The sequence below is a fragment of the Paroedura picta genome, chromosome 8 (assembly GCF_049243985.1).
Source record: "Paroedura picta isolate Pp20150507F chromosome 8, Ppicta_v3.0, whole genome shotgun sequence".
NCBI classification, from domain to species: Eukaryota; Metazoa; Chordata; class Lepidosauria; order Squamata; family Gekkonidae; genus Paroedura; species Paroedura picta.
The window spans coordinates 67,456,397-67,481,858 of NC_135376.1; the positions used below are offsets into that span (position 1 = coordinate 67,456,397).

The following is a 25,462-nucleotide window of genomic DNA, read 5'->3' on the forward strand; positions in this document are numbered from 1 at the left end:
CTATATAGCAACCCTATCCAGCATTACTCATTATTTATTATTTAAGCACACCCTGTTTCTCAACTGCTTTCTTATAGGGGCAATAATGCATATGCAATACTATACCGTTGTTAGATCATGAAAAGACAAGAGAAGCCATACTTGAGAGCAGAAGAAAGGAAGGAGTATGAGCCAGCAGCATGCCCTCTGTGTCCTAACCATCTGCACTGGCCACTACTTCAAAAGGAGAGAGAGTAGCACATTTCCTGCATGGCTGCTCTAATATACTCCTTGTCCAAAACTGCCACAGCAAACCTTGAACCCTACCAAGATAACCATGGGGTCTTTTCCATATTCAAAAGTAACATCAAGGCTATTTGGGACTTGTTTGTTTGTTTATTTATTTATTTATTGCATTTATATACTGCCCTCCCCAAAGGTTCAGGGCGGTTCTCTTACACATTAAAACATAAGGTGTTAATTTTAATCATTCTGACTGCCAACTTCGCTAATTCTGTTGTGTTTGTGGAGGAATCTGGAGCATCTAAATTCACACTGAAATTTCCTGTCCATTTATATAAATGTCAATGGTGGGGTTTTTGGCTGAAACAGCACATGGCCATTCTGGACACCATCTGCAAAAGCCTAAAATACCAGCCTGAAGTGCCAGCAGATTTACGCTTAGCAGCCTTTCTCTCCTAGCTTGAGTGTTTTCATTTTCAAGATGTCCTATGCTACAGCTTGAGAGGCTGCCTCTTGTTATAGGCATGAGGGTCAGGTGCCACAGCTTTCATCCAGATTTCTGAAATTCCTTGCATCATGAAGAACAGAGTCAGTCTTCAAAATGAATGTCTTTCAGGAAATATTTATTATGTCTATATAGTCCCTCAGTTCCAAGTTAATGTTCTCTTTTTTTAAATCTATAGAGAATGTCAACAGAGTAAAGGATAAAAGGATCTTCCTCAAGAGGATGCCATCCGCCATTAGCAAAGATATTTGAATACACACCATCTGCATACAATCGAGAATAGCTGCAAAAGCTGCAATGCAATTTTATGTATCAATAAAACGATCTATGTTACTATCCTATCAAGGTTTGAAGATTTATTTATTTATATTTGTACTCGTTGACCACCACTCCCGGGTCTAGCTGGCTTGTGGTGGTTTATATAAAAATCTAAAAACTCCACATAAAAACAATACACAACAATCCATGATGTTGGCAAAAATCCCGATCTGCAGGACATCCCCACTCCCACCTCCCCAACCCCCATTCACATAGCCAACAGTCTTCCAGGGGGGCGATTTCAAGCAATATCTGGTCGAACTGGCCTTACCAAGCCTGCATAGGGAGGGAGCCGCTCTTTGGCATGCTCCTTTTTTCTTTTTTTTTTTAAGCTTTTAAATCTTTACTTCAGTTTTTGCAATAGTTTAGCAGACACTGACTATAAAAGTATTTGGAATAGTTGCATGCCCCATCTCCATAAACTGTTTTCAAAATTTTAAAGCATAAGATTTTTATAAACATTGGGAAAAGAAGTAGAAAAAGACTACTTCCATATAATAATTATTTGGTGGAGAAAACAAAGTTCCAGATCAGTAAATGCAGAACAAGTAAATTTGTGTGCTACTTGGCACACTACCCAAGATGAGTCATGGTGTGCTGAAATCATACAAATGTAAACACTTTGGTCCATCAGGTTAGCAGTAGAACTATATACTCAGTTCTGAGATATTTCTACTTCCTCCATGCTCTCTGCAACTACAAAACACCTTCAGCACATTTCTTAAAACAAAGAAACCTTCAACTTTGCCAAAGAACTGTATGTATTACATTAAAAGAAACAGGAGTCTGAGATGACTGCCTCTCGAGTTGTACTGCTGCACAGCCCCCATATAAGGAAAAATCTAGCCAATCAGGAAACACAAATAATACATAAGCAAGTAACTCATATTTGAAAAATGAAGGATTCCCTATTAGCAACTCAGTGACCTCCCCCAAAATAGTTTCCTGTAAATTTGAATGGAATAAAAAGAAAAAATGTATCAATGTTTAATCAACCAACAGATTTACTGAAGTCCAAATTACATGACATGCACAGTTCCCCATAATCTCCCATCACAATACTAAACATGGGGGAGAATCTAATGGGATAAAGATGAAGTATCTTCTCTCCCTGTTGATCTTCTGTAAGACTCCACCATCTAGCAGAAGCAAAGTATCTTGATACTCCTGTCTTTTACTACAACCAATAAAATGCAATAATCGTTGTGTACCTTAGAGGGCACTAAAGTTCCGTGTTTTGATAGAAATTGCTCAAACCGCTATTTCCAATTTTCCTAATAGTGACCTTTTGCAATGACTTATAATTAGAAATAGCATGAAGAATTCTTGCATCTAAACAGTGAAATCCAAAGCAGAGTTACACCCTTCTAAGGCCACCAGAGTCAACGGAATTAGAAGAGTATAATTCTAATTATACTTGCACTCCATCATTATATCAGATATTTCAAATCCTGAGGCATATTTCATACACTAAACAATATTCCAGAATGAGAAAGCTTATGTACTGATATCAAGTTGGAAATAACAATGGGGGTTCAAATAAATGTTTTTTTAAGCAAATACCACAGGGATTAAAATGCAAAAGAATTGCCACCAATGATTGGTCTGTGTATACACATATAAATGCATGTGTGCATGTATGTGTGTGTGTACATCTGTATATATGTGCTGCATGTGCAAATGCTCCCCTTCAAACCTGGTTAAGAATCATAGGATCTAGTCATCTAGTGCCTGCATCTCATGACTCTGTTGCATCTGGGCCAGCCCCAAAATTAGATGTTTAATTATGCCTGTTTTTTAAAAATAATATTTATACATAAGATATGTACTTACATTCCTTGTTTATTAGCATCTGTGTTGTCCAGTGATTCATGATCTAATTCCAAAATCTTCTTAGAACATGTCATCACTAATTCATGGTCATGGACACTGTGTGCAAAATGTGCAAGTCTGGTGAGTGTCTGAAGTTCCACAAGAGGATCTGGCCAGTTGCATTCTAAAGTCATTTTGAACAACTGCAAAAGATAATGCGATAGGAATCTTTAAGCACATAACATCCTTTTTGAAATGAGGAAAGAAGGTATGGTGCACTGTTGTAAAGATTTGAGGAAAACTAGTCTATATAACTTTTCTATTTGAAATTCTAAAAGCATCATACCTTATCTGTGCTTGGTTTTGAGGCCCAAGAGATCATGAACCCAAGAGAAGATATTGTAGCAGAATACAAGAAAGAAATGTGGGGTAGAAAATTAGTTTTGCAAGGCTATTGTCTGAATTCCTTTCCAAGGTTCTTTTGGGCCCCCACGAAGAGAAGTTGGAGTTACTATGCACAAAGGGACTACAAACACATGTAGCAGAGACCTGAACAAACATGGATGGGGTAGGCATCTTAGTGTGTGCAGTTCCACTGGACGGCCTCTAAATATTTTTACCAGTCTTTCCATGTTGCAACTAGAGATGTGTTCTCCAATATATCAAGTCCAAGAATATACTCCCAAAGCACTTTACCTGTATTTTTCAGATTTGGATTCACATTAGATATCCTAATTCATGGTGTAGTTTTTGTTGTTTTGTTGTTTTGCATCAGGAGGAAAAGGAACTTGCCAGGTTGCTTCTAGTGGGATTCTCTTGTTTAACATTGATTCTGTTGGGCTTGTGCTACCACATTTGCCCTTGGTTCTGTTTTGCTTCTGTAGTTAACCAGGATTCAATTAGGGAAGACTTGCTTTCCTTGGTTCAGTTGGGCTTGTTGGTTCTGTTTCTACTGGGAGGCACTTGGTCTGTGATCACTTGTCCTTCCCCATAAGAAGCAATAGAGTATGGCTGGGGGATCAAGTGGATCAAGAGGTACAATTCACTTTAAACATGGGGATTCTTTAGTGAATAGATGGCACTGATTTGGGAGTTATTTGGTCAAAAAATTGCTCCTTCAATGTCCCGCCCCCCCCCCATTACCATAGACAATAATGGATCCAAATAATTTTGGAATCCCAAAAAACCTGTATCCAGATACTGAACCAGTATTGGTGATCTGAATAATCCAGGACATTGATCATTATGCCCTCATCTAAAAACCCAGTTTTGTTTCCTGGTGCACAACCTTAGTTGCAATTCTATGACAACAGAACTCACATATTTTTATGGGTGTAATATTAGACTCTCCTCTGACCTGCTGCTTCACAGTGTTCACCTTATATGATGAAAGGTAGGGGCATTAATAGTGGGGGTCCTAATGATTTTAATGCCCCCCCTCCATCTTTTTTTTTAAGTAGCTAAGGTAAGTGAAGCAAGTTCTCCTGTCTTCCTGTACTTTGAATTCAATGGCTTCTCCAACTGTAATTGCTTTTGCCTCAGGAGTATTTGGCAGAGACATGCCTGAAGACATAAGGCTGCTGCTATTGCATGCAGATCCATCAAGAGCGATTGCAAGACACTGCCAACAGGTTTTCAAATTCTACTGAGGTCTCGCCATCCACTGGCAGGCAAAAAAAGAAACATTAACAGGTTGTTAAATACTAGATTCTTCCTGACATGGCAAATATGTACAACACACCTAAATATAAGGCAAGAACTCTGATACACTATGAGAAGCCCTAAAAAGAAATTGTTTGAATGTCAACAAGAGAAAATGAGAAGATGAAATGTATAAATAAATCACCCAAGTGCTTTCCATTCTTAAATAGCATCATGGGGGGGGGGCAGATTCAGATCCAGGTTAAGGTCAGAGGATACAATTTTTAAAGCCTCAAATGTTCCCTAATATGTAGAAGAAACAGATGAGTTGTCTGTATGTTTCCCTTGGCAGGGTAAATATGGATGGGCGGCATATGAGTTTAGTAAAATAGCTCTGGTGGGTAGATTGCACTTACGGGCATTTTCCCAAATTCTCAGTATAAGTAGATAGGTGCATTAATCATGTATGAATCAAAGAAGGTTCCAACGTGCCTTTAATTCATAACTTCATCAATGAAAGCTTGCACTCATTGATTAAAATTGGCCTTCGTTAATCAATATGGTACATATTTATTTGATTAATATTTTGCACACATGGTTGAAGTCACATTTAGTATTACTGCTGCTGCTATTGGAGATGACAGTATTTTCATAATTATTTTCAAATCAGACCAGTGCTATAAGTCTGATTTCTTTTGATAATAATTTTAAATTAAATTTAATGAAATCACTTGAATAATCAGCTAAAGAACCATTGAAGAATAACTAAAAAAACCTTTAAACCATCAATAGCCATACTAGAAAATTGAATTAGAAATTGAACTATCTATATAAATTATTTTGAATGGTAGATTCTATTAACAGATATATGAATAAATTTAAATATGTAGATGTGTATATATATACCTGAGGCAAACTAGGAAGTGTAAAGTCCATCAGACCCAAACCACTGCATGAGTACATTTCCAGACCAATAAAAACTTTTGTCATAGAACTTGGCCCTTCATCGTTAGTCTGAATGGGAAGAAATATTAATATTAATTAAGGGTTTTTTTCCCCCATATAGCCAGCAAAGCAGAGTTACACCTGAAGACAAAGAGCACAGGATGTTTAGGAATTCACTGAAGTGTAGACTGAATAAAGACAGGGTCTTTACACAATTTGCAGTGCATGTTTAAACATCACAGGTTAACCACAGTCAAATAGGATAACTACCTTGAAAACACCTGTCATTGATTGGCCAAATTAAAGGACTGAATCTATCACAAACTCTTTATTTTGGATAAAGGTTGTCCATGCAAAATCATCTTCTGTAACTGGAAAATACTAGAGTTCTCTAAATTCAGATGTAGAAATCTATTATTTTCCCATATAGGGTTCCTTGTATTTGTGCAAATGAGCACTTGTCCCAAACAGCAGATGAAGTGGTAAACCTGGTCTCAACATACTGCAGATAGGGTTCACATGACTGATTTTTTTAATATGCACAAAAAAGCAGTAGTCAGTTAGAAACAGTGTAGCTGACTCTCATCCCTGAAAAGTAGTTTTCTGTTAGTTAGATCAAAATTCCTACTTGTGGGACTCAAAGATGGATTAAAGACAAATTGATTAGAAAATGGATTAAAGACAAATTTCCATTTAAATAGCAGAATGCTAACACAGCAGAGGGCCAGACCGAGGGAACTGTAAGTACAGCATAATTACTCCCCTACTAGTTCAATGTAAGCATCTGAACAACTCAGAATGCACGCCGTTGTTCTCGACCAAATTCTTATTAGAAGATAAAGAGGTTACCATATCTTATGTTGTGGCAAAATTTGCTATTGGAGTATCTTGGAGGAATTAGACTGATGATTAAATTTAAGTTTAAATTATTTAATTTTTTACACAAAATAATTCAAATAGCTGGTGTTTATTGATATTGCTACTTTAACTGTTTCATCTTATAACCGGCACTTAATGGACAGCTGTTGTCTCTTCAAATTGATTTTCGTGTGAATTTCTTTTATTGCTCAGCTATTTTGCAGATGTCTGTGGCTGGTCTAAAGCCATAACAATACAATTGAATTGGACATCTTAGCCTATGAAAAACCACTTTATCACCTCCCTCTTGATGCCGCAGATACTTGTGCCTTGCCATAGACAGTACTGAAGACTGAGAGACCCCTCCAGAAACAGCATAGGGCATGGGGAGTCAAACTGCGGCCCTTCAGATGTCCATGGACTACAATTCCAATGAGCCCCTGCCAGCACTTACTGGCAGTTTGACTACCCTTGGCATAGGGTATGGCACAGGGGAGGGGGGGAGAAGACAGGTTGAAGTGCACTCCACTTGCACAGAACTCCCCCAAAAGCAAGGGTCAGGGATTCTGGTAGACAAACTGCACTGTGGTGGTGGAGGGGCTAGAAAAGGGGGAAGAATTGGGTGAAACGCCTATTCCACAAGTGTAGCTTTCTCTGCTAATTTTTCTCAGTTGGAAGAAAAGAGGAGGGCAATTTTACTTCCCTCCTTTCTGCAGGTCATATCACTATTAGACACTTTGCAGTGTCTAACTAAACAGATCATTTTGCAGTAATTAAGATGACAGTATAAACTTTATATAACATCAGAACCTGGCATCAAATTATTTTATTTATTTATTCACTTCTTGTATTTGTTGACCGCCAGCTCATGAATTTAAAACACAACCCCAACAATGCCCACCCTTCTGCCCTCCTGGCAACTCAATGGACTGCCAGCTCCATGCTGTAGAGACAGGGTGTTAATTATGCTAAATAAACATTCAACTGTTCCCATCAATTTTTTTCCTTAAAAACAAAACAAAACCCAACCAACCAATTTAGAGTGGAGTGGGATGCCTAACAGTTCTACGTAAAGTTTCAATTTACTGGACTGATGCCAGCCCATCATCTCTTTGCTGTGTATATAGCAAACCATTCACTTTACATTAAATTCAGCAGCCAGTTACAGAGATACAAAGCAGTAATTCACTAGTTGCAGTGGAACTCATCCTGAAATGTGCAGAACATTCAGAAACACATTATGAGAATCCTCATATTGGAAGTTTTGAAGGGTGTATTTTAATGCTAAATTAGATTGTTTCTGTATAATTTTATCTATATTGATGGTTTGTGGAACTGGTAAACCTTGCAATTGATGCAATAAAAAGGAAAAAAAATCCTCCAGTACTTCTCCTGTGCCTTTTCTCCAGGTTGCTGTCAGCAGAAAGATGAGCTAAGGAGCATACAGTGGCCTGAATAACTGCCCACAGCCGAACCATCTAATGTGAAGTATAGGAGGACTTTGGTTTAAAGCAGGGGTAGTCAAACTGCGGCCCTCCAGATGTCCATGGACTACAATTCCCATGAGCCCCTGCCAGTGTTTAAAGTAAAGTACCAACAGAGTCAGACCATACTTTGCTCAGGAGGAGAGTGTGGAGCAGACATGGGAGGTGACGGGAGGTTAAATTGGAACCTTATGCGGCACTGAGCACTGTACTCAGGAGGCAAGACTGTGGCTCCATCCTACAATGAAATTGGTATTCATAATGAAGCGTCTAATGGTTATTTTTCAGACAAATAGGTTCTCCTATACATTAGACAGAATTGATACCTCATCTTCTGTTCCGTGCCGACTTCCAATGTGATGCTGAACTAACTGTTTCGCTTTCACCCAGGTAGCAATAATCTGTTGACGTACAGCGACAGGCACCAGTTCATAACTTCCACTTGGCAAATTCATAGCAAATTCACACACCTAAAGATGAATATTTCACAAATGTGGAACCACTAATGGGAAATCAGATTTATTATTACGCTTTCACCTATTGTATGCTTTCCCTAGAAATGCATGGTGATGCTTATGATATTAATTATTCTTTGGCCTTTGGCTAGGCAACAATCATATACATAAACAAATAACTAAACTGAACAAACACTGCAGGGACAAATAAAGTAAAGGGTCTGCCTTTGATGGCAAAGCAATATGTTATAAGAGGACAGTGGATTACAAGCACTTTGAAGGAAAGAAAAAAATATTTCTCTGCTGCTATAAATTTTGAAATGGTGGCTAAGTGGAATTCTATGAACAGTATCCTTAAATGGTTTCTTAGAGACTTTAAGATTTCTGGCAGCCAGTTCATTGTTGTACTGGGCTTCCTAGCACCATCATGCCATATGGGGGGAATTCCTCTACCTTTTTGCTCAGATGTGGGTACATGATGTTGGTACTGAAGATGCTATTCGATACAGAAACCAGACTCCTTCCATCAGCCTGCTTGGTAAACTACCTCTTTTTTTTCTGGATTACACTAGTGGCCAACCACAATGAAGGAGAGGGAAGGAAGGACAGCGAGGTAACCCTCCTTTGGCCAGAGTTTATGCATTTAGATTTGTACTAGGAGCCAAGCCCGTTGTATTCAGGAATACAATGGGTGCTAGATTGGGGGTGGGTGGGATGGAAGAACTCTGTGGATAGTCTTTCCCTCCCCCCAGGACCTGGAAAGGCTGCAGGCTGGAGCCCCCAGGTAGGGAACTCACCGGCAGGGGCAGCTCTCATGCAGCAGGGATCTGTAGCTTCTGAGACTCAGAGGAAAGAGGAGGGGGTGATCAGGGGTGGGGGATGGAAGGCGATTGGCTGGCTTCTGGACAGAGAGGCAAGCCAGTTGGAGGAGGCAGCACTCAAGGGTGGGACAACTGCCGTGATTGGGTGGCCTTACCAGAAATATATTATGCGGAACAGATTCTTAATTATCTTGAGTTCCTTTTTTTGAAAAAAGCAATTATATTGAATAGTTAGAAGAATACATTGGGATTTCCCAACACAGGCTGCTTGTAGTTGACCTTTAAGCAGAGATCTGTAGACCTGTCTCCTCCTCATCCCTTAGATCTTGGAAGGTCATTGGGAGAAGAGCCAAGTACAGACTCTAAAGGGATTGAAGGAGAATGCCAACTCACATAGCAAAAAAAAGGGGAAATCTACATTCTGCAGCTTTTTACTAGTTGTCTATGCAAAAGTGTTGTATCAGGCTAGCAGGGACAACACTCCCCATTCAATATGCCCATTTCTGTACAAGGAAGCAGACTAGTGCTACTTGATGTTCCTTTTCTACCTCTGCATTCTTGACCTAATTATTTTATCTACTTTCCAGGAAGAGATGTGAAGAAAAGCAGAAGGATCTCAGAAGGTTCTCTTAGATATAGTTTATGGGACTCTGCTGCCTTTTCTTCTCCCGACCCATTTAAAAAACATATTGCTACTCCTATCAGATTCCTGAATGTTCTCTTTTCAGATTCATTTTATTTTAAAGTTGCATGCTTAATTTAAATTTTAAATTTATTAACAATGTCAACAAAAAAGGTTTTTGTTTCATTTTTATTTTCTCCAAAAATTCTATTAGCTGCTATTAGTTTCAAGAACCATTTTTTAAGAGTATCTTTTAACTTTTAATGACTCTGCTACTAAACAGCTGGGAGTCAAAGTGTGCTGCCTTCAGTAAGCATATATAGAAAAATATAGACACACTGGGAAACCAATATGGCAATAAAATATCCAAACTGGACTTATATAGAGTCTTCTCTCTTCAGTAATTCTTTTATTCTTATTATTTCACACAAGTCCTGACACGTTTCGCCTTACAGCTTTTTCAAGGGACCGTTTTTATATTTAAGGACCAACTTCAACTTATTAAGGAATCTCTTGATAGAGTATAAGGTCATGCTCACAATAGCTAAAGTTAGTTTGTTAAACCGTCCCTTGAAAAAGCTGTAAGGCGAAATGCCTTGGGACTTGTGTGAAATAATAAGAATGAAAGAAATACTGAAGAGAGAAGACTCTATATAAGTCCAATTTGGATATTTTATTCCCATATTGGTTTCCCAGTGTTTCTATATTTTTCTATATTTGTTTCTTCACTGGGACCCCTCCCAGTTCATTATTTCTGCGTTCAGTAAGCAGCCATTGCTGTTCTATACAGCCCATTCTTCGTTTAAAAGGTCCATACAATGAAAAATACATACCTCTAAGGCTGCTTTAATGTCAGGGAACCCTGATGAATCCACAGACAAAGACAACGTGGCAACCGATTTTTCATGTGCTCTTGAAAGCCTTTTACGTTTTGCGATTCCTTCTTCCATAACTTTTTTTTCATCAGTTTTGGCAATTGGTTTTGGAATCCAAGGAAGAATTAGGCCCCGAGCCAGACCATTACATAAGGTCGCTAAAAGAGTTGTGTTCCTGATCAAAATATCCCCCACCCAAAAACAAAACAATAAAACACACACACACAAAGAACAATTCACATGAGTAAATTGCTGGTTACACACAACTACTGTTTTTCTATATTTTAATGGTCACCTTCAACTTCAAGCAGCTACTGCTTTTAATGTTTTCAAATGGAGGCTGACTTTCCCCTCTTTCTACAACCCAGATATCCATGGTACATACAACTGGACACTGGCTCCACCCAGCATCATCTCAGGCAGACAAGAGAGCTCAACATCATAGCCTCCAATATCTTTTGATTCTCTGCCCTTTTTGTATTTGAACAGCCAGCCTGATTGAAAGTTCTGGAGAACACAAAAGCTTTGCATGGCATCTCTTGACATTTGGCTAAATTCTAGTAGTGGGCATTTGATGCCTTTCCTTCAGGTATTCCTTGGGGGTACCAACACAGAAAAGGAATGTTCTATTACATTAACAGTTAAATCAACATGTTAAATATTAAAAATCAGGCAAATCATAAACTATGGGGTTTACTCCCAGGAAAATGTTTTTAGGATTGCAGTGATAGTCATTTAAATTGTATATATGATTAAAATGCAGTTCAGTGTTAAGCTTGTTTTTCAGCATGACATTTACATAATATAGTGAGGTAACAGATAGAAACGATGTGAATATGCTAATATTTAAATATTCCTTCCTTCCTTTTATGTGATTTATATCCCACCACTCCCATACAATGGCTCATGGTGGGTCATAAGATCCTCATTAAAAACCCCATTAAAGCCCCCATTAAAAGGACATACTAATACAATATAAAAAATACACAGTGAACAGGCAATAAATAATACAAGCCCCAGACCCAAGACTAATACCCACTATCAGGGAGGAGAGGGGGCCTAGCTGGCAACGCCCAGGTGCTGACACCAGTGTCCAAGCTGGGAAAAGCCTTGATCTATCTTAAACTCTTATCAGAATTAAAAATGACCTTGTTGACTTCTTCCCACTTTATGTGATATCTTAACAGAGAAAAAGGGCAGATTGCCTCACCTAACAATTGTGTTCTTCACACTGCATTCTTTAAGCAGGGTAAGGTTCAAACTACTTAGAATTGCATTTTCAGGCCCTTTCTTACCTTGTCTTCTTTTCAATAATTCTTTAACAAAAAAAAGGGAGGATACAACACTGGCATTATTTTAGCCAGTCAGCATATGACATGGTTATCCTTTTCCACACATAGTGACAAGAGGGGATGGGATAGCCCTATTTCACATGGGGACTATACATTGTAATTCTCGAAAGTGGAAATACACCAGATCCTAAGAAAATGAGATGTGGTTTAACAACCTGTGGGGTGTATTTAATATCTTTTGCAACTCGAACCACAGAGGTGCCAATTGTGTATATAGAGATAAGACCTATACATGTGGCTGCCACAACTTCTGTTACAACTTGAAAAAATGGTTGCTATGGTCCCACAAAGAGGGCAGGGCACAAACTGCATTTTTTTTTACAGTTTAGTGACTGAATCACAAACGAACCACAAACTAAACTAGGAGGCTGATTTGTGAACCAATTCAGTTTGTGAGCCATTAAAAATTGCTTTTTTTAGCAGGGAGCAGAAAGCAGTGGTTTAAATGGCTCTCAGACATTTAAACCACACAGCTGATTTTCTTGTGATGAGCAGAAAACAGGGGTTTAAACCCTTGTTTCATGCTCTTCACAAACTGCTATGAATCACATCAAAATTTGTGAAAGATCATGATCATGTGTGATCATGTTCATGCTGTGAACATTTCTTCGCAAACCATGAACTGGCCAAAATTCGTGATAAACTTGAGTTTATCTTCCAGTTTGTGCCCATCCCTACTCACAAACTATGATGATTGTCTGAATAATTCATCTGTGGAAAGACTTGATACATCCAGAACATCCAAGTGATCCCTGCTGGATTTTGATCCTGGAGGCATGCTTAGGCCAGGAAAACTAGCAAAGATCTCAAATGACCAAAACAATCAATCAATATTTGTGTATGAGGGGGGAGACAAAATACAGTGATAAATCAATTAATCTTTCATAATGGCATATATGATGGTGACATATACAGTTGATTTCTATAACTAAATATCAAAAGTGAATTATATGCATGAAATAACTTTGCATCCCACAAGATCTGCTAACTGCTAAAGCATTCTGTACCTAGCAAATGGTGCATCCATAATATATTTTTCTTTTGATCAAGCACAACAGAATTTCATGACAACTAGATCCCCATTTATATTCTTACTGACACTTATAAATGCTTTGCTTAGTCTCTTTCGAAAATGATGAGATGTAGATAGATAAAAACAAAGAAGTAGAAACACATTCCTAATTACACCAACAAAGTGCTAACTAAAATCCATGAGTGGAAAAGGAGAATAAAAATAAAACTGGCAGCACTACCAAAAAGAAATTAAATTGACATTCTGTCCTTGTTTGTATCAAAAAGAAAAAGGAAGTACCCATTAAAAGTCTTTCAGGACTTACCCACAGTGTCCAGTATTCTTAATTGTGCTAAAAAGGATCTGCAAGGAATCTACAATTTCTCTCTGTCTTCCTGAAGCAATGAGATGTTTATTGTGATTTAAAATATATACCACTGCGTTGTGTACAATCCATGCTTCGTTTAATTCTTCTCCAATTTTAGCAGCCCGCAAAAAATTTTCCATTGCATATTGAGACAAGCCATTGATCCAAGTGCTATGAAATGAATACGAGATTTTAAATTATCAAAGGGGAAGGGGAAACATCCTTTGTCCTTTAAGAGGCATCATATCGGTTTCTGAAAGACTATCGTTTTCAAATATTCCTCCATAGTCTAATCCTTAGGACCTTCTTCCCTTTGTTGTCATTCTGAGATCAAGATCCAGATCTTCTGCTTTGTGCACACAAAACACAACCCTTGCATGCAGATCCAAAATCATCCCACAGCTTTCACATACAAAAAAGCAGACTACAGTCAGAATGCACAGGCCAGGAACCTATGACCTGCCTTTGATACTGCTTCCTAACAATGTAACATTGAAAGCTTCTGCTTTAGTGTTAGGTTATTGTCAGTACTACAGAACGAGCCAAAGGTAGGGGGACTCCATGCAACTATACATTTGCACTCTAGATGTATCTCTTGCTTCTAGACTGTCAATAGGAAGACATATCTACTCCACTTTATTCTAGGTCTCATTTATCAACAGAATTGAATGAATTGGACCTGCAGATTCGAGGGCAAACCAATTAAAAGGAGAAGAAGGAGAAGAATGAGAAGGAGAAGAAGAAGAAGAAGAAGAGTTGGTTCTTATATACCACTTTTCTGTACCAAGAGGAGTCTCAAAGTAGTTTACCATCGCCTTCCTTTTCCTCTCCCCACAACAGACACCCTGTGAGGTAGGTGAGGCTGAGAGAACCCTGATATTACTGCTCAGTCAGAACAGATTTATCAGTGCTGTGGCAAGTCCAAAGTCACCCAGCTGGCTGCATGTGGAGGAGCTGGGAATAAAACCCAGCTCACCAGATTAAAAGTTGGTGCTCCTAACTACTATATCAAGCTGGTGTAGAACAACATGTATATTTCAAAAGGAGCTTCCATAAGCATGGAATTGGATCAAAGAAAATTCTATATCCCATCCACATCTGTGAAAGGTACTCATATTAGAGCTATCCACAGGTTACTGAGATCACATGCAGAGTTCACGTAAAGTATACACTGGATTTTTCCTTATGCATTCCTTGGGTCGTTGTTGTGTTATGTTCAACACATGTACAGCTCACCATGAGATTTAAGCCCTGCATTTATCTAAGTATGGCTCCTCAGTTTCATTTGTAAAGATAATACACATTGCCCTTTCTTGCAAACAGATTCATACATATAAATTTAGGGTGTAACTGTGTTCACCATAATAAGTGGAATGGAAAACAGATATAAGATGAAAGAATTATTTTATTACTATGCCTTTCTTCCATGCAATGTCTTGTTAGACTGAATATAGATTTCTAATTATTTTAATGTGGGACTGCAGCTTTTCGGCTTCTACAGGATTCTGTCTAATTTATCTACAATGACAGGGTCCCTCCAGGACACGAAAGATCAGTGAACCACTTTGCTCTTCCTTGCTAGAAATATGAAACATTCAGCCATATAGCTCCAAGCAGCATTTCCAATGGCAGACGTTCATACTGGCATGCCCATGCATCTTATGCCATTGTTATTTATCAAGTGCATATCTCCAAGTTGGTCTGCAATCTTTGCTTCTTTTTCATTGCAAGCAAGAAATTTATTTCAAGTGTTCACTGGGCAATACCAAAAAATAGTTTCTACTAATTGCCTAAAATTATTCAAGCTACAGTACTAAGAACAATTTTCCTGGGAGTAAGCTGTACTGAGTAAAATTGGATTTACTTTAAGTAGACCTGCTAAGGATTGCTTCCTTATGGCATGTCATGGTATATCAGATGGCAGAGTGTTTGAGTGAGATCTTGTTCCAAGTGGATTCACAGAATTTTAGGGTGGTACAGAAATGTAATTAATTTTTCAACCACCTTACAGTGAAATTGCAAGGAATGGACTTGGGAGAAGAATTATTTCTACCAAGGCCAACACATATGCAGCAATTTTGATAGTACATCTATTACATCATTTTCTACTGGTAGAAAGAAAAATGACTCTGAAAAATGGTCCAGAAATCATGATCTCCTTTTTCAAACATGACTAATTGAGATGATATGACACACCACAACATTCATAATTACTGAAATTTAGAATTTCTTCATCTCTAAAATGCTTACAGGAAACTTTCAAATACAAATATTGATACTTCATATCCAAAACCATTTTACTTATCTAACTGGCCCTAAGTTTAACAGCTGACTGCCTTGAAAGCATGATAAACCAAAACAGGTATACAATTTTTCAAAGAAAACCACCTGTATGTATTCCATTCTGTGTCGCGTTCAAGTTGCGCAGGTTGTCCTATAGAGTGCTGGCTTGTATCTCCAGGGGGGGCAGCGCGATCATTGAGTTGGATGCCTTCCATTCTTAACAAATGAACAGTAGCCTGAAAGCATGGATGCAGAGGAAAAGAAATATAAATTGACCTTTTGTCTACTGATAAATAATTGATTTCATATACCTGCACTAGAATTATATTATGGCCTAAGTTATCAGGTAATCTTCTGAAGTTCAATTGAATCTTTGGGGCCCACTAGATTTGTATGCTCCTTTACCTTCCAAGACAGAGAAACAAGACACTTCAGTCCAACTGTGCATTATGAGCAGTAACAGCTGACATGTGTTCTCTCCTTATTACTTTCCTCAGCTGCCCTCTCCTGTACATGAGCCAAGACACTAACATATGGTAGTGAACAACTGAAATGTTTGTAAGTCAAGGAATAACCTTCCTTTGCACAACTGTTGCTCTTACTTTTTGTCTAAACATCTGTAGGCAGAAAACTACAATACACAGCGCCTCAAATCAGTAGAAATGTTTATAGCTCAACCTTAATCCCTGCAATATCAATGTACATATCACTGAAAAGGTAGCTGCTTGAACACAGTCATTGAAACTAGATTTTGGATTTTAAAAGAATTCTGTCAAAACAGGCACGTGTCCTTTTATTTTAAAAAAATTTGATGTATTACTGAAAGGTCTGTTGAATGCATAACAAAGGCATCTCACCGGGGGGGGGGGGGTGTTGGATTAGATGATTCTGGAAGTCCCTTCCTACTCTATGAGTCTATGAATCCTAAACCCAGAATTCTGATGCTTGTGTACCTAGTTGTGACTCTATGAAGAAGAAAAAGAGTTGGTTCTTATATGCTGCATTTCTCTATCAGAAGGAGTCTCAAAGTGGCGTACACTCGCCTTCTCTTTCCTCTCCCCACAACAGGCACCCTGTGAAGAGGGTGAGGCTGAAAGAGCCCTGATATGACTGCTCAGTCAGAATAACTGAACTATGGCGAGCCCAAGGTCACCGTTCTGGCTGCATGTGGAGGAGCAGGGAATCAAACCGAAGTCAGTGCTCCTAACCACAACACCAAGCTGGATTTCTTTCAGCTGTTGAAACAAATGTAAAAAAGATCCACCTAGAACTGAGAACATGGGAACCGTTCTGAAGCCCAGAACTACCAAAGCTATGCTCTCTAACCACAGAGAAACAGGCTGACCATGCCTCCATGTCAGATATATATGGAAGCAGATGCCGATTTTGGTGCACCTGCATGGCATCTCCTTTAAATATATCTTAAATAAAATATGGTCTTCATATATTCTTGGAATATTTATCTTTAGAGAATTAAAGGTATAAATATCCTGGAGATTTACTTATAATTATTATTATCATACAATAGTATATAATCTAATCAATGATAAACCAAAACAACAATTGTAACAATAACATTAACGAACTATCTATATCAAAGTTGAAATATTTTAATCACAATTTTATTTTTTTAATTGTGGAAGGATTTGATTCTTTTTTGCCTTTTAGATATTTTATTAAAATCAGTTGATTCATCAAGATATCTAATTCTGTTATTTAAAGTTGATTTCAAGATACACTGTATATGTCAACGTGGTTGTACTGAAGATTTAGTCAAATATTTAGCACATTGTCCACCCAGCAATCCCCCCCCCCTTTTTTTGTCAGGTTCAAAATGTTCAGATTCAGTGTCACAAACTTTATTTTATTCATTATTGTAAGAAAATATACAGATTAAGAAAATTCATTAAATTGTAGGAAACTTATTTTGTGATACCTTGTAGTATTTATATAACAATATATTGATAATGTTAAATTTTTGGATAACTTTGGTTCCAAAGTTAAGTTTTGTTGCTATTTTTGTGTAATTCTAACTTTTGACATTCCCCTCCTTTCATTTCAAACAATCATTCCAAAGATCTGCTTCTTTTACCTTAACAAAACAATAATAAAGTGCTATTTTTTCATCTGTACCTAGTATCACTTTAACAGTTAATCTCCATCTGAGCTGGTTCCTTTGATTGGCTCAACAGCTGTCATGAATTAACATCAATGGACGGAGAAGGGTATAACTCTGTTTAGGACTGGTTAATTATTTAAATTCATGTCTCTTTCAGCACAAGCCAATGACTTTTGTGTCAAAATAGTTCAATTTTTTCCATATGTAGCCACCTGAGCTAAACTAGCATGTAGATACATACTAGCAATCCTGGACAGGCCTACTTAGAATCCTACTCTGGCTTATTCAGTGGAGTTGACTCCTTGGTGCTTTTAGAATTACACAGATAAACTACTTACCTCTGCATTAATGAATCTTATTTCTGCTAATGTTCTGAGTAAATCTCTTTCCAGAGAGAATACTTTATTGGGCAAGGGTGATTCTGTCTGTACATTCTCTTCTTGGTCAACTTCTGTTGTACTTTTCTTCTTGAATACTAAGAGAAAATTAAATTGTAATACTGACAATATGCCTTTTTTTGAAAATTGAAATGTTAGCCTCCAGCTTCAACAACAAAATATTTTTATATAATAGTGCAACCCAAAGTTCTCATTTGAATTCTTCTTTTTTTAAGGGGAAATTTATGCTATCATTACATTAGCAACCTCTTAAAAACAAACTATAAATTCTAAATCTAATGGCCAGTTAAGAAATCTTGTACATGAGCAGGGTCTGAGGATAGAGCCTCTGACTTCAAGGAAAAAGTCCAGAACAGAACTGGAGGGGAGGCAGAATGGAACCAGAGAGTGGCAGAAACAAAAGCAGAAGGTTCTATAGTAAGTCTCGACCAGGGATGTGCATGTTAAAAAAAATTTGCATGATTTTGATGCATCCCATATTGATTAAAGTATATCCGAATCACTGGCTCAGCACACTGATTCAGGTTCCCATGATTTGGGTTTGGAACCTGACAAACAGCTGATGCTGCGAGAGCTGGCTTTCTCTGCAGCATCAGTCTGCTGGAGAGATATTTAAGGATCAGCTGTTTTGCGGGGTCTTTCTCCCCAGCAGGCCCCTTTGAGGCTGCGGAAAGCAGGCTCTCTGCAGCTTCAAACAGGTCTGTTCGGGAGACATTTAAAGACCCTGCCAAACAGCTTATCCTGAGGATCAGCTGTTTGGTGGGGTCCTTCTCAATCAGCCGAATCAAGCCCAAATTGCTTCCGGCTTCTATGATTTGGTTCATTTAAACCAGGGGTGGCCAAACTGTGGCTCTCCAGATGTTAATGGGCCCAATTACCATGAGTCCAAGGAACATCTGGAGAGCCACAGTTTGGCTACTCCTGATTTAAGCTAATGGGTATTGCGATTCAGGTTGGATAAGCCAGAAAAAGCCCTAAATCCGCTTTGATTCAAGTTTTTATCTGAGCTGAATCACACGTCCCTAGTCTCAGCTGCCAAGAAACATGGATTTGCTAATGTACTCATAGGCATGGAGGCAGGTGACTGTAATTTCCCTATTTATTTATTTATTAAAACATCTTATGCAGCCTTCTACTCTGTTCATTAAGGGAAAACATAATCATGCATTTCGCTTTTATACCCCCTAAAATATAACGGATGAGGTGATTACCTTTTTTGCGTTTCGACTCCTTTTTCATTCGGCTGTCATCATATAAGAGACAGAATCTACATGCAGCTCTACACACATCCCATACACTTTGTTTCCGTGCGGTTTTTGCTATTTCTGACCACAGTCTCATTCTATACCAATACAAAAATTTCAATAATTCCGTAATATCAAGGAGGAAAAAAGATGGAACAAACAATGCCCAAACATACAGTATTTTAACATTCTCCTCTTTCTCATTGTTGTTAACTGTATAGTTTGCTTTCCTCGCTGAGACATACAAAGAGACATATGTAGATTGAGACAATCAATATGAGGAGACATCGAATGAACAATGTACTAGGATTAAGGTAGCTGAAATCAAAGTGAGCACATTATATTAGGCAAGATACTGAGCATAGATACAATGAAGACAACCACTACAACAAACTGGCTCTATAATTCATATATACATTCCCTTTATAAAGCACTTTTCTAAACTATTTATAGAAAAGCTGCCCTGTATTACACAGTTTGCAATGCGACAAGAACACAGGAGCTTTCCTGACTTCCACAGTCTGGAGTCACACCGGACAAAGCACCCATAGGGATGGCTGTTGATCTTCTGTGCTTGTGGTGTGGTATCTGCAAATGGACTTAAACAGATGATAAAATCTGTTGTGGTGCTACATAGGAGGAGAGGTGATGATATGAGAGCCCAAGGCCAAGCAGAGCTTTGTATGTGATAGCACCTTGAACTGAAAATGGGCTGCCAACTGAGTGACAGTAAAATGGAAGTAATGTGCAAGTAATGTGTAAGTAATAACCAAGTTGTAGCACTCTATACTAACTGGAGTCTCTGAGTAGACTTCAGACCCATGGCATAGATGCAGGTGGCTAGATGGCTGAGCCAAAGCTGGGAGTCATAGTCCAAGCTTGAAAAGCTGAAAGATAGCATTTTTGTAGCTGCATGAACTTGTGTTTACAGCAGCATTGCTGGATCCAGTATAGACCCTAGTTTTAACTAAGTCACCAAGGGTCAGCTGAACTCCATCAAAGGTGAAAAGTATAATGTCCTTCAAGGCTTCAGCTTTCTCAACTAGCATCTGTTTTATCAGGATTCAGTTCTCTCTTAGCCATTTAACTACAATGGTCAGGCACTGGTTCAAGACTTCTACCACAGCAGCAGGAGATTTGGATAGAGCAGCAGCAGGAGATTTGGATAGAGACAGATAGAGCTTGGCGTAATCAGTTTATTGATGACATCCAGTTCCAAAGTTATGCATGAGACTGAGAAACATATAGAAGAACAGTTCAGCCTTCCAGGACATTCAATAGGTGACCTCAAAGTATCTGTTTTATTGCAAACCCTGGGGTTTCTTGACAACCCTAGAAGGGTTTCCTGAATGGGTAGGGGTTAATTAGTTTTTAATATATTTTAAAGATGTGTTAAGCATTTATTGGGCAATATGAACATATATGGTCATGTCAACCTGCTCCCCTCCCACAATGGCCAATGATGGGCCTGGAGGGGGTGAGAAGGGGAGCACGTACAGAGCTATGTTTTTCAACCATATTCTGCACAATTGTGCCACTTCTGGGGTATCTCGAAGCCTGAAGAATGTTTCAGGCATTTCTCAACAGTAAAAAAGTTGAGAAAGGATGGTCTACGTTTTGTCCAGTAGCCCCCTCCCACATACATATGGTGATAGCTAACTCTGTAATTAACAGATAAGGATCCTAAAGCTTTAGAATTTCTCCTTTAACATTTTGATCTCAATAACTTTACCATTTGAAGCAAAAGGGTGTGGCTCTAAGTAGTAGTGGTATCTCAGGGACAGATAGCTAACAACTGAATCAGGAGATTACACATTTATTTAAATGCAAGAGCTTTCTGATGATGTTATATGGAACATGATTTTGACCATCCAAATACATTCGGACAAATCAATTTAAGGTCATTATTCAGTTTTTCTGCAGTGTGGTGGGCCAAGCTCAGACATTATATCTGTGTGCAAGATGTGTAAAGAGAGCAGACGAACTGGTCCCAATCAAGAAAGGCATTCTGAGAAGGAAGGAGACTCAGGTAGGGGATAGTAATGTCATTTCATGAGATGAATGGTACTGGGAGATTACATATGCTTCCAGGACAAAAAATACACCTTTGCAAGACCTCGATGTTTAACAGTTATCAAGAACCTCTTCCTTTGCAAGAATTTGCCCTTGAAAGACACCAAAAACATTTATTTTACCAGTTGTCTACAATAATTACCTTTCTTTTTCATTCTCATTTCGCATTCGCTTCAAGTGTCCTTCTGCTTTCTGAACACTTCGGCTATGATGCTCAGCTTTTGCACAGAGGTAACTGATTTGACCCTTACTTTTGCTTGAGGCAACTGAATAAAAAAAGATAACAACGCATACATTTTCCCACTATGATAATAGTATGGTAATTTCACAAGCATACCTCTACAATGACTTAAATACTGAGTGAATAATTGTGGACTAAAAGTTGGACAAATCCTGTGGAGGCATAGTGGTTCATGGGTTAGAGCAAAATTGTGACTGGTAATTCAAGAGCAGGAAATAAATTCAGAGTGATCAAATCAAGAATTTATACGCCATCTCAATCTGCATAATGTGTGCTGAAAGAGCATTAACAGTTCCCTGCCATTTTGCCCCAGGAGAAAGAAGACTGATTTGGGGTGGTGGCACCCTGTGTGGACTCCTGCCTGCAGGATCCCATGTTGCTGCCCATGCCTTATCTCCTTTGCAAGGTGTATGGTTATGGGACAGGCAAAGGAAGTGTAGGGGAGATGGAGGTGAGACTACTACGCTCTGCTCTGTGCTGGTGAGTATATAGACATTTGTCTGGGGAACAATTTACAGGGCTATGCAGGGGTGGGATCTCTGCAGGACCCCAAAAAGGGAGTGACCTTGAGGAGCTCTGTGGGGTGGGGGTTAGATATATGGCAGCCATTTTCATAACCTGGGTTATCAACATTGCCCCCAAGAAGTTGGTGCATAGGAAGTGTAGTTTCCATGGCTTCTCTTCTTAATACCAGCACTCCTTGTTTGGTTATCCTGAAGAGGTATGTTGTGGAGATCATTGCACAGTTGGGCTCTCAGCCGCACCCATTGTTTCCCAGACAATGCCTCACTGAACTGCAACCATGTCAAGACCTGAGGAATATGAAATCAATAAAGCTGAGGCCTAGTTTCCCCCAATTCTGTCATGCTCCTTTTCTTCCCTGACCTGTCCCCATTCTGGGCTCAACACTGTTCTTCCACAGATACTAACACTGCAATTTATTGGTTTTAAAGCTACTGAAAAAGAGAAAGACGGAGAGAGAACAGAGGATGTGAGGGAGGAAATGAATTATTTACCAGTCTAATTACAAGTGATACAGACAAGAACTTATACTGACAGATACAAGATACAACAGGAGACTGAGCTGAGCCCTCAGGTGGAAAATGACTCTTGCAATGAAGACATGTCAAACATGGATTATTTCAGCAGTATAATGACACCACAGTAATACTTCCTCTAAGAATACTAGATGCGGCTTTCCAACAAATCTGATGAGGCAGGACCCTGAACAGCTTTCATTTATAGTCCTTGACATTGTGATGGCTGAATAAGTTTTAATCTGAACCTCAAGCAACCTGCCAAGCTATATAAACAGCTTTAACTTTTAAAATAGATGGAATTTTAGCATATTTATGACATATTAGGCGTCACAGAGCTGATAGCCAGCCAGCTATCCCCTAAAAGTATAAGGAATAATAGTTCTATGTGAAAATGCCTGTTGATGGAAGATATTTGGCAGGTACAATGTTTTTCTTGAATAGGCCTCCCAAAATATTCCCACATGAAATCAGAGTTGCAGAGAGTCATCACAAACTATGTTTTTCAACCTTTCCCCATAACACAGTCTGAAAATATCTATTAACTATGCAATCAAGGTTTGCCACAAATGTATACTCTATGTAGTAAGGAGGACAATCTGGCTTCTCCAGAACGGAGAGCGGAATAGAGATTAAACACCTCATCCCCACAGACCAGTTTATAGTTGTATTGTTAAGACAATTTTCAAACTTGGTATAACAATCTGCTCCAAGTTGCAAGAAACAACAGCAAAGAAACTCTCACATGTGTACAAGATTGGACTCAGCAGATAAGAATTGCTTTGCATCCTTTCCCTGTATGCTCTCATAGGAAAGATCAGGAAGATGCGCTGAATTGGGCAATTAATGAATATTATGCATGCTCCCCTCCTCCACCAACCCACTGCTGTTCATTTAGTAGCCTGCTCTCTCTCACCTGCATTCTGCTCTTAGCATATATAGACCATTTATTATTTCATTTCTCATTGATTAAAATAAATTGGAAACTATGAAGCACATAAATTTAAGAGTACACAGGGAATTTTCGCAAAACACATGTTATTGAATTTTTAATTGACCCTCAAAGGAAATAATTCTTGGGCAAAAATGGTTATAATATGGTCATTGACTTGTTATTATAATTAACAGACCATGCCACCTCCCCAAATTTCTTATCCCGGTACATCCTTGAATATAGTGTGACCCTAGGCAGCCAAAGGGCTGGGTTGTTTCCTATGTAGAAAAATGTATGGGGTAGGTTAACTGGTTTAAATTACAAGAATTCAGCTAAATTGTTTGAGAATATTGCCACATTGATATGCTACTGATTTAAAACTACTAAACAGTTATTCCGTGCCTTCAAGACCACACAAACGGAATGTATTTTTTTAAGGAATTCAAGTAGGACAAAATAAGATACTGACCAAGCCAAATATTTGGTTCAATATAGCAGTTAGTAATTGTCATTTAAAAACAGCTAATTATTTAACAAGGCAATGAGTGTTTTGCTAGGTGAAGTGGAAATCTACATTTAAAGCAACATTATTTTCAGTTTTAAGAATCCATGTTTTAGTAGCAACTAGTAAAGGTAAAGAGCCTCTTGTGGCGCAGAGTGGTAAGGCAGCCGTCTGAAAGCTTTGCCCATAAGGCTGGGAGTTCAATCCCAGCAGCCGGCTCAAGGTTGACTCAGCCTTCCATCCTTCCGAGGTCGGTAAAATGAGTACCCAGCTTGCTGGAGGGTAAACGGTCATGACTGGGGAAGGCACTGGCAAACCACCCCGTATTGAGTCTGCCATGAAAACGCTAGAGGGCGTCACCCCAAGGGTCAGACATGACTCGGTGCTTGCACAGGGGATACCTTTACCTTTTTTAGTAAAGGTAAAGGTAAAGGTAAAGGTATCCCCTGTGCAAGCACTGGATCATGTCTGACCCTTGGGGTGATGCCCTCTAGTGTTTTCATGGCAGACTCAATACTGGTGGTAGAACTCATCTCTAATTCATACAAAGTCTATTAAATGCAAACTGAAAAACTTTAGATTGCCCAAGTGATAGTTATCAGAGATCAAACTGTCCTGGAATGAGGTAAAACTAATTTAAGTGCAACATTTGAAAACAAGCTTCACCTAGCACTAAAGAATGATAGGTGACAGTCTTAAGGTATTATCCCATTTGAAGAGAAAAACCAGACTACATTTCCCCTTCCTAATTTATACTAGAACCAGCTGTATTCTAACGATACACAGAGGAGGAGGCTAGAAGCAGAAAAACAGGATTTCTTCTGGAATCTGCCACATTGTGAACTGTTTCATAATGAGATAATAAAACGTGTTACAAAGATCACTGAACTTGTATCACACGGGTCTCTTCTCCAAGGAGTTCAAAGCACATGGTCCTTTTCTGACTACCCTCACAACAAAATTAAGAAGTAGGCTTGGGTTAACCCAGAGTCACCCATGACACAGAAAGACCTTGGGCATTTATAGTCCATGTCTAATATTCTATCTAGTACACATATGAACACATGAAGCTGTCCATCAGAGTCACTATCATCTACTTGGACTGGCAGCAGTTCTCGGGTTGAGGTCTTTCACATCACTTCCTACCTAATCTTTTTACAAACATGTATTACCTTTAGCTTCGTTTTCACTATCCAGGACAATCTGAAATGCCTCAGGAGCCAGTGCGAGGCCTGCATTCACCAACAAAGACCTTTTTTTCCTCACACTATCTTTTGGTGTTCCTTTCTTTGCCTATACAAATGGAATAATAAATTATTATATGGTAGCAGCTTAAGTGGTA

General features: G+C 38.7%; 1 protein-coding gene across 5 annotated transcripts in view; it reads right to left on the reverse strand.

Annotated features, from left to right (window-relative positions):
- CFAP46 (cilia and flagella associated protein 46) overlaps positions 1–25,462 on the reverse strand; it is a 105,328-nt gene that overhangs the window by 58,070 nt on the left and 21,796 nt on the right. For all 5 annotated transcript variants that reach the window (XM_077350190.1, XM_077350191.1, XM_077350192.1 and 2 more), the window contains 10 exons: positions 25,293–25,413; positions 21,549–21,672; positions 19,301–19,431; positions 18,030–18,166; positions 15,678–15,808; positions 13,248–13,460; positions 10,517–10,733; positions 8,112–8,255; positions 5,405–5,512; positions 2,879–3,060 (listed from right to left, as the gene is read on the reverse strand). In XM_077350190.1, coding sequence (XP_077206305.1) covers positions 2,879–3,060; positions 5,405–5,512; positions 8,112–8,255; positions 10,517–10,733; positions 13,248–13,460; positions 15,678–15,808; positions 18,030–18,166; positions 19,301–19,431; positions 21,549–21,672; positions 25,293–25,413 — 1,508 coding nt within the window. The remainder of the gene's footprint in view (positions 1–2,878; positions 3,061–5,404; positions 5,513–8,111; positions 8,256–10,516; positions 10,734–13,247; positions 13,461–15,677; positions 15,809–18,029; positions 18,167–19,300; positions 19,432–21,548; positions 21,673–25,292; positions 25,414–25,462) is intronic.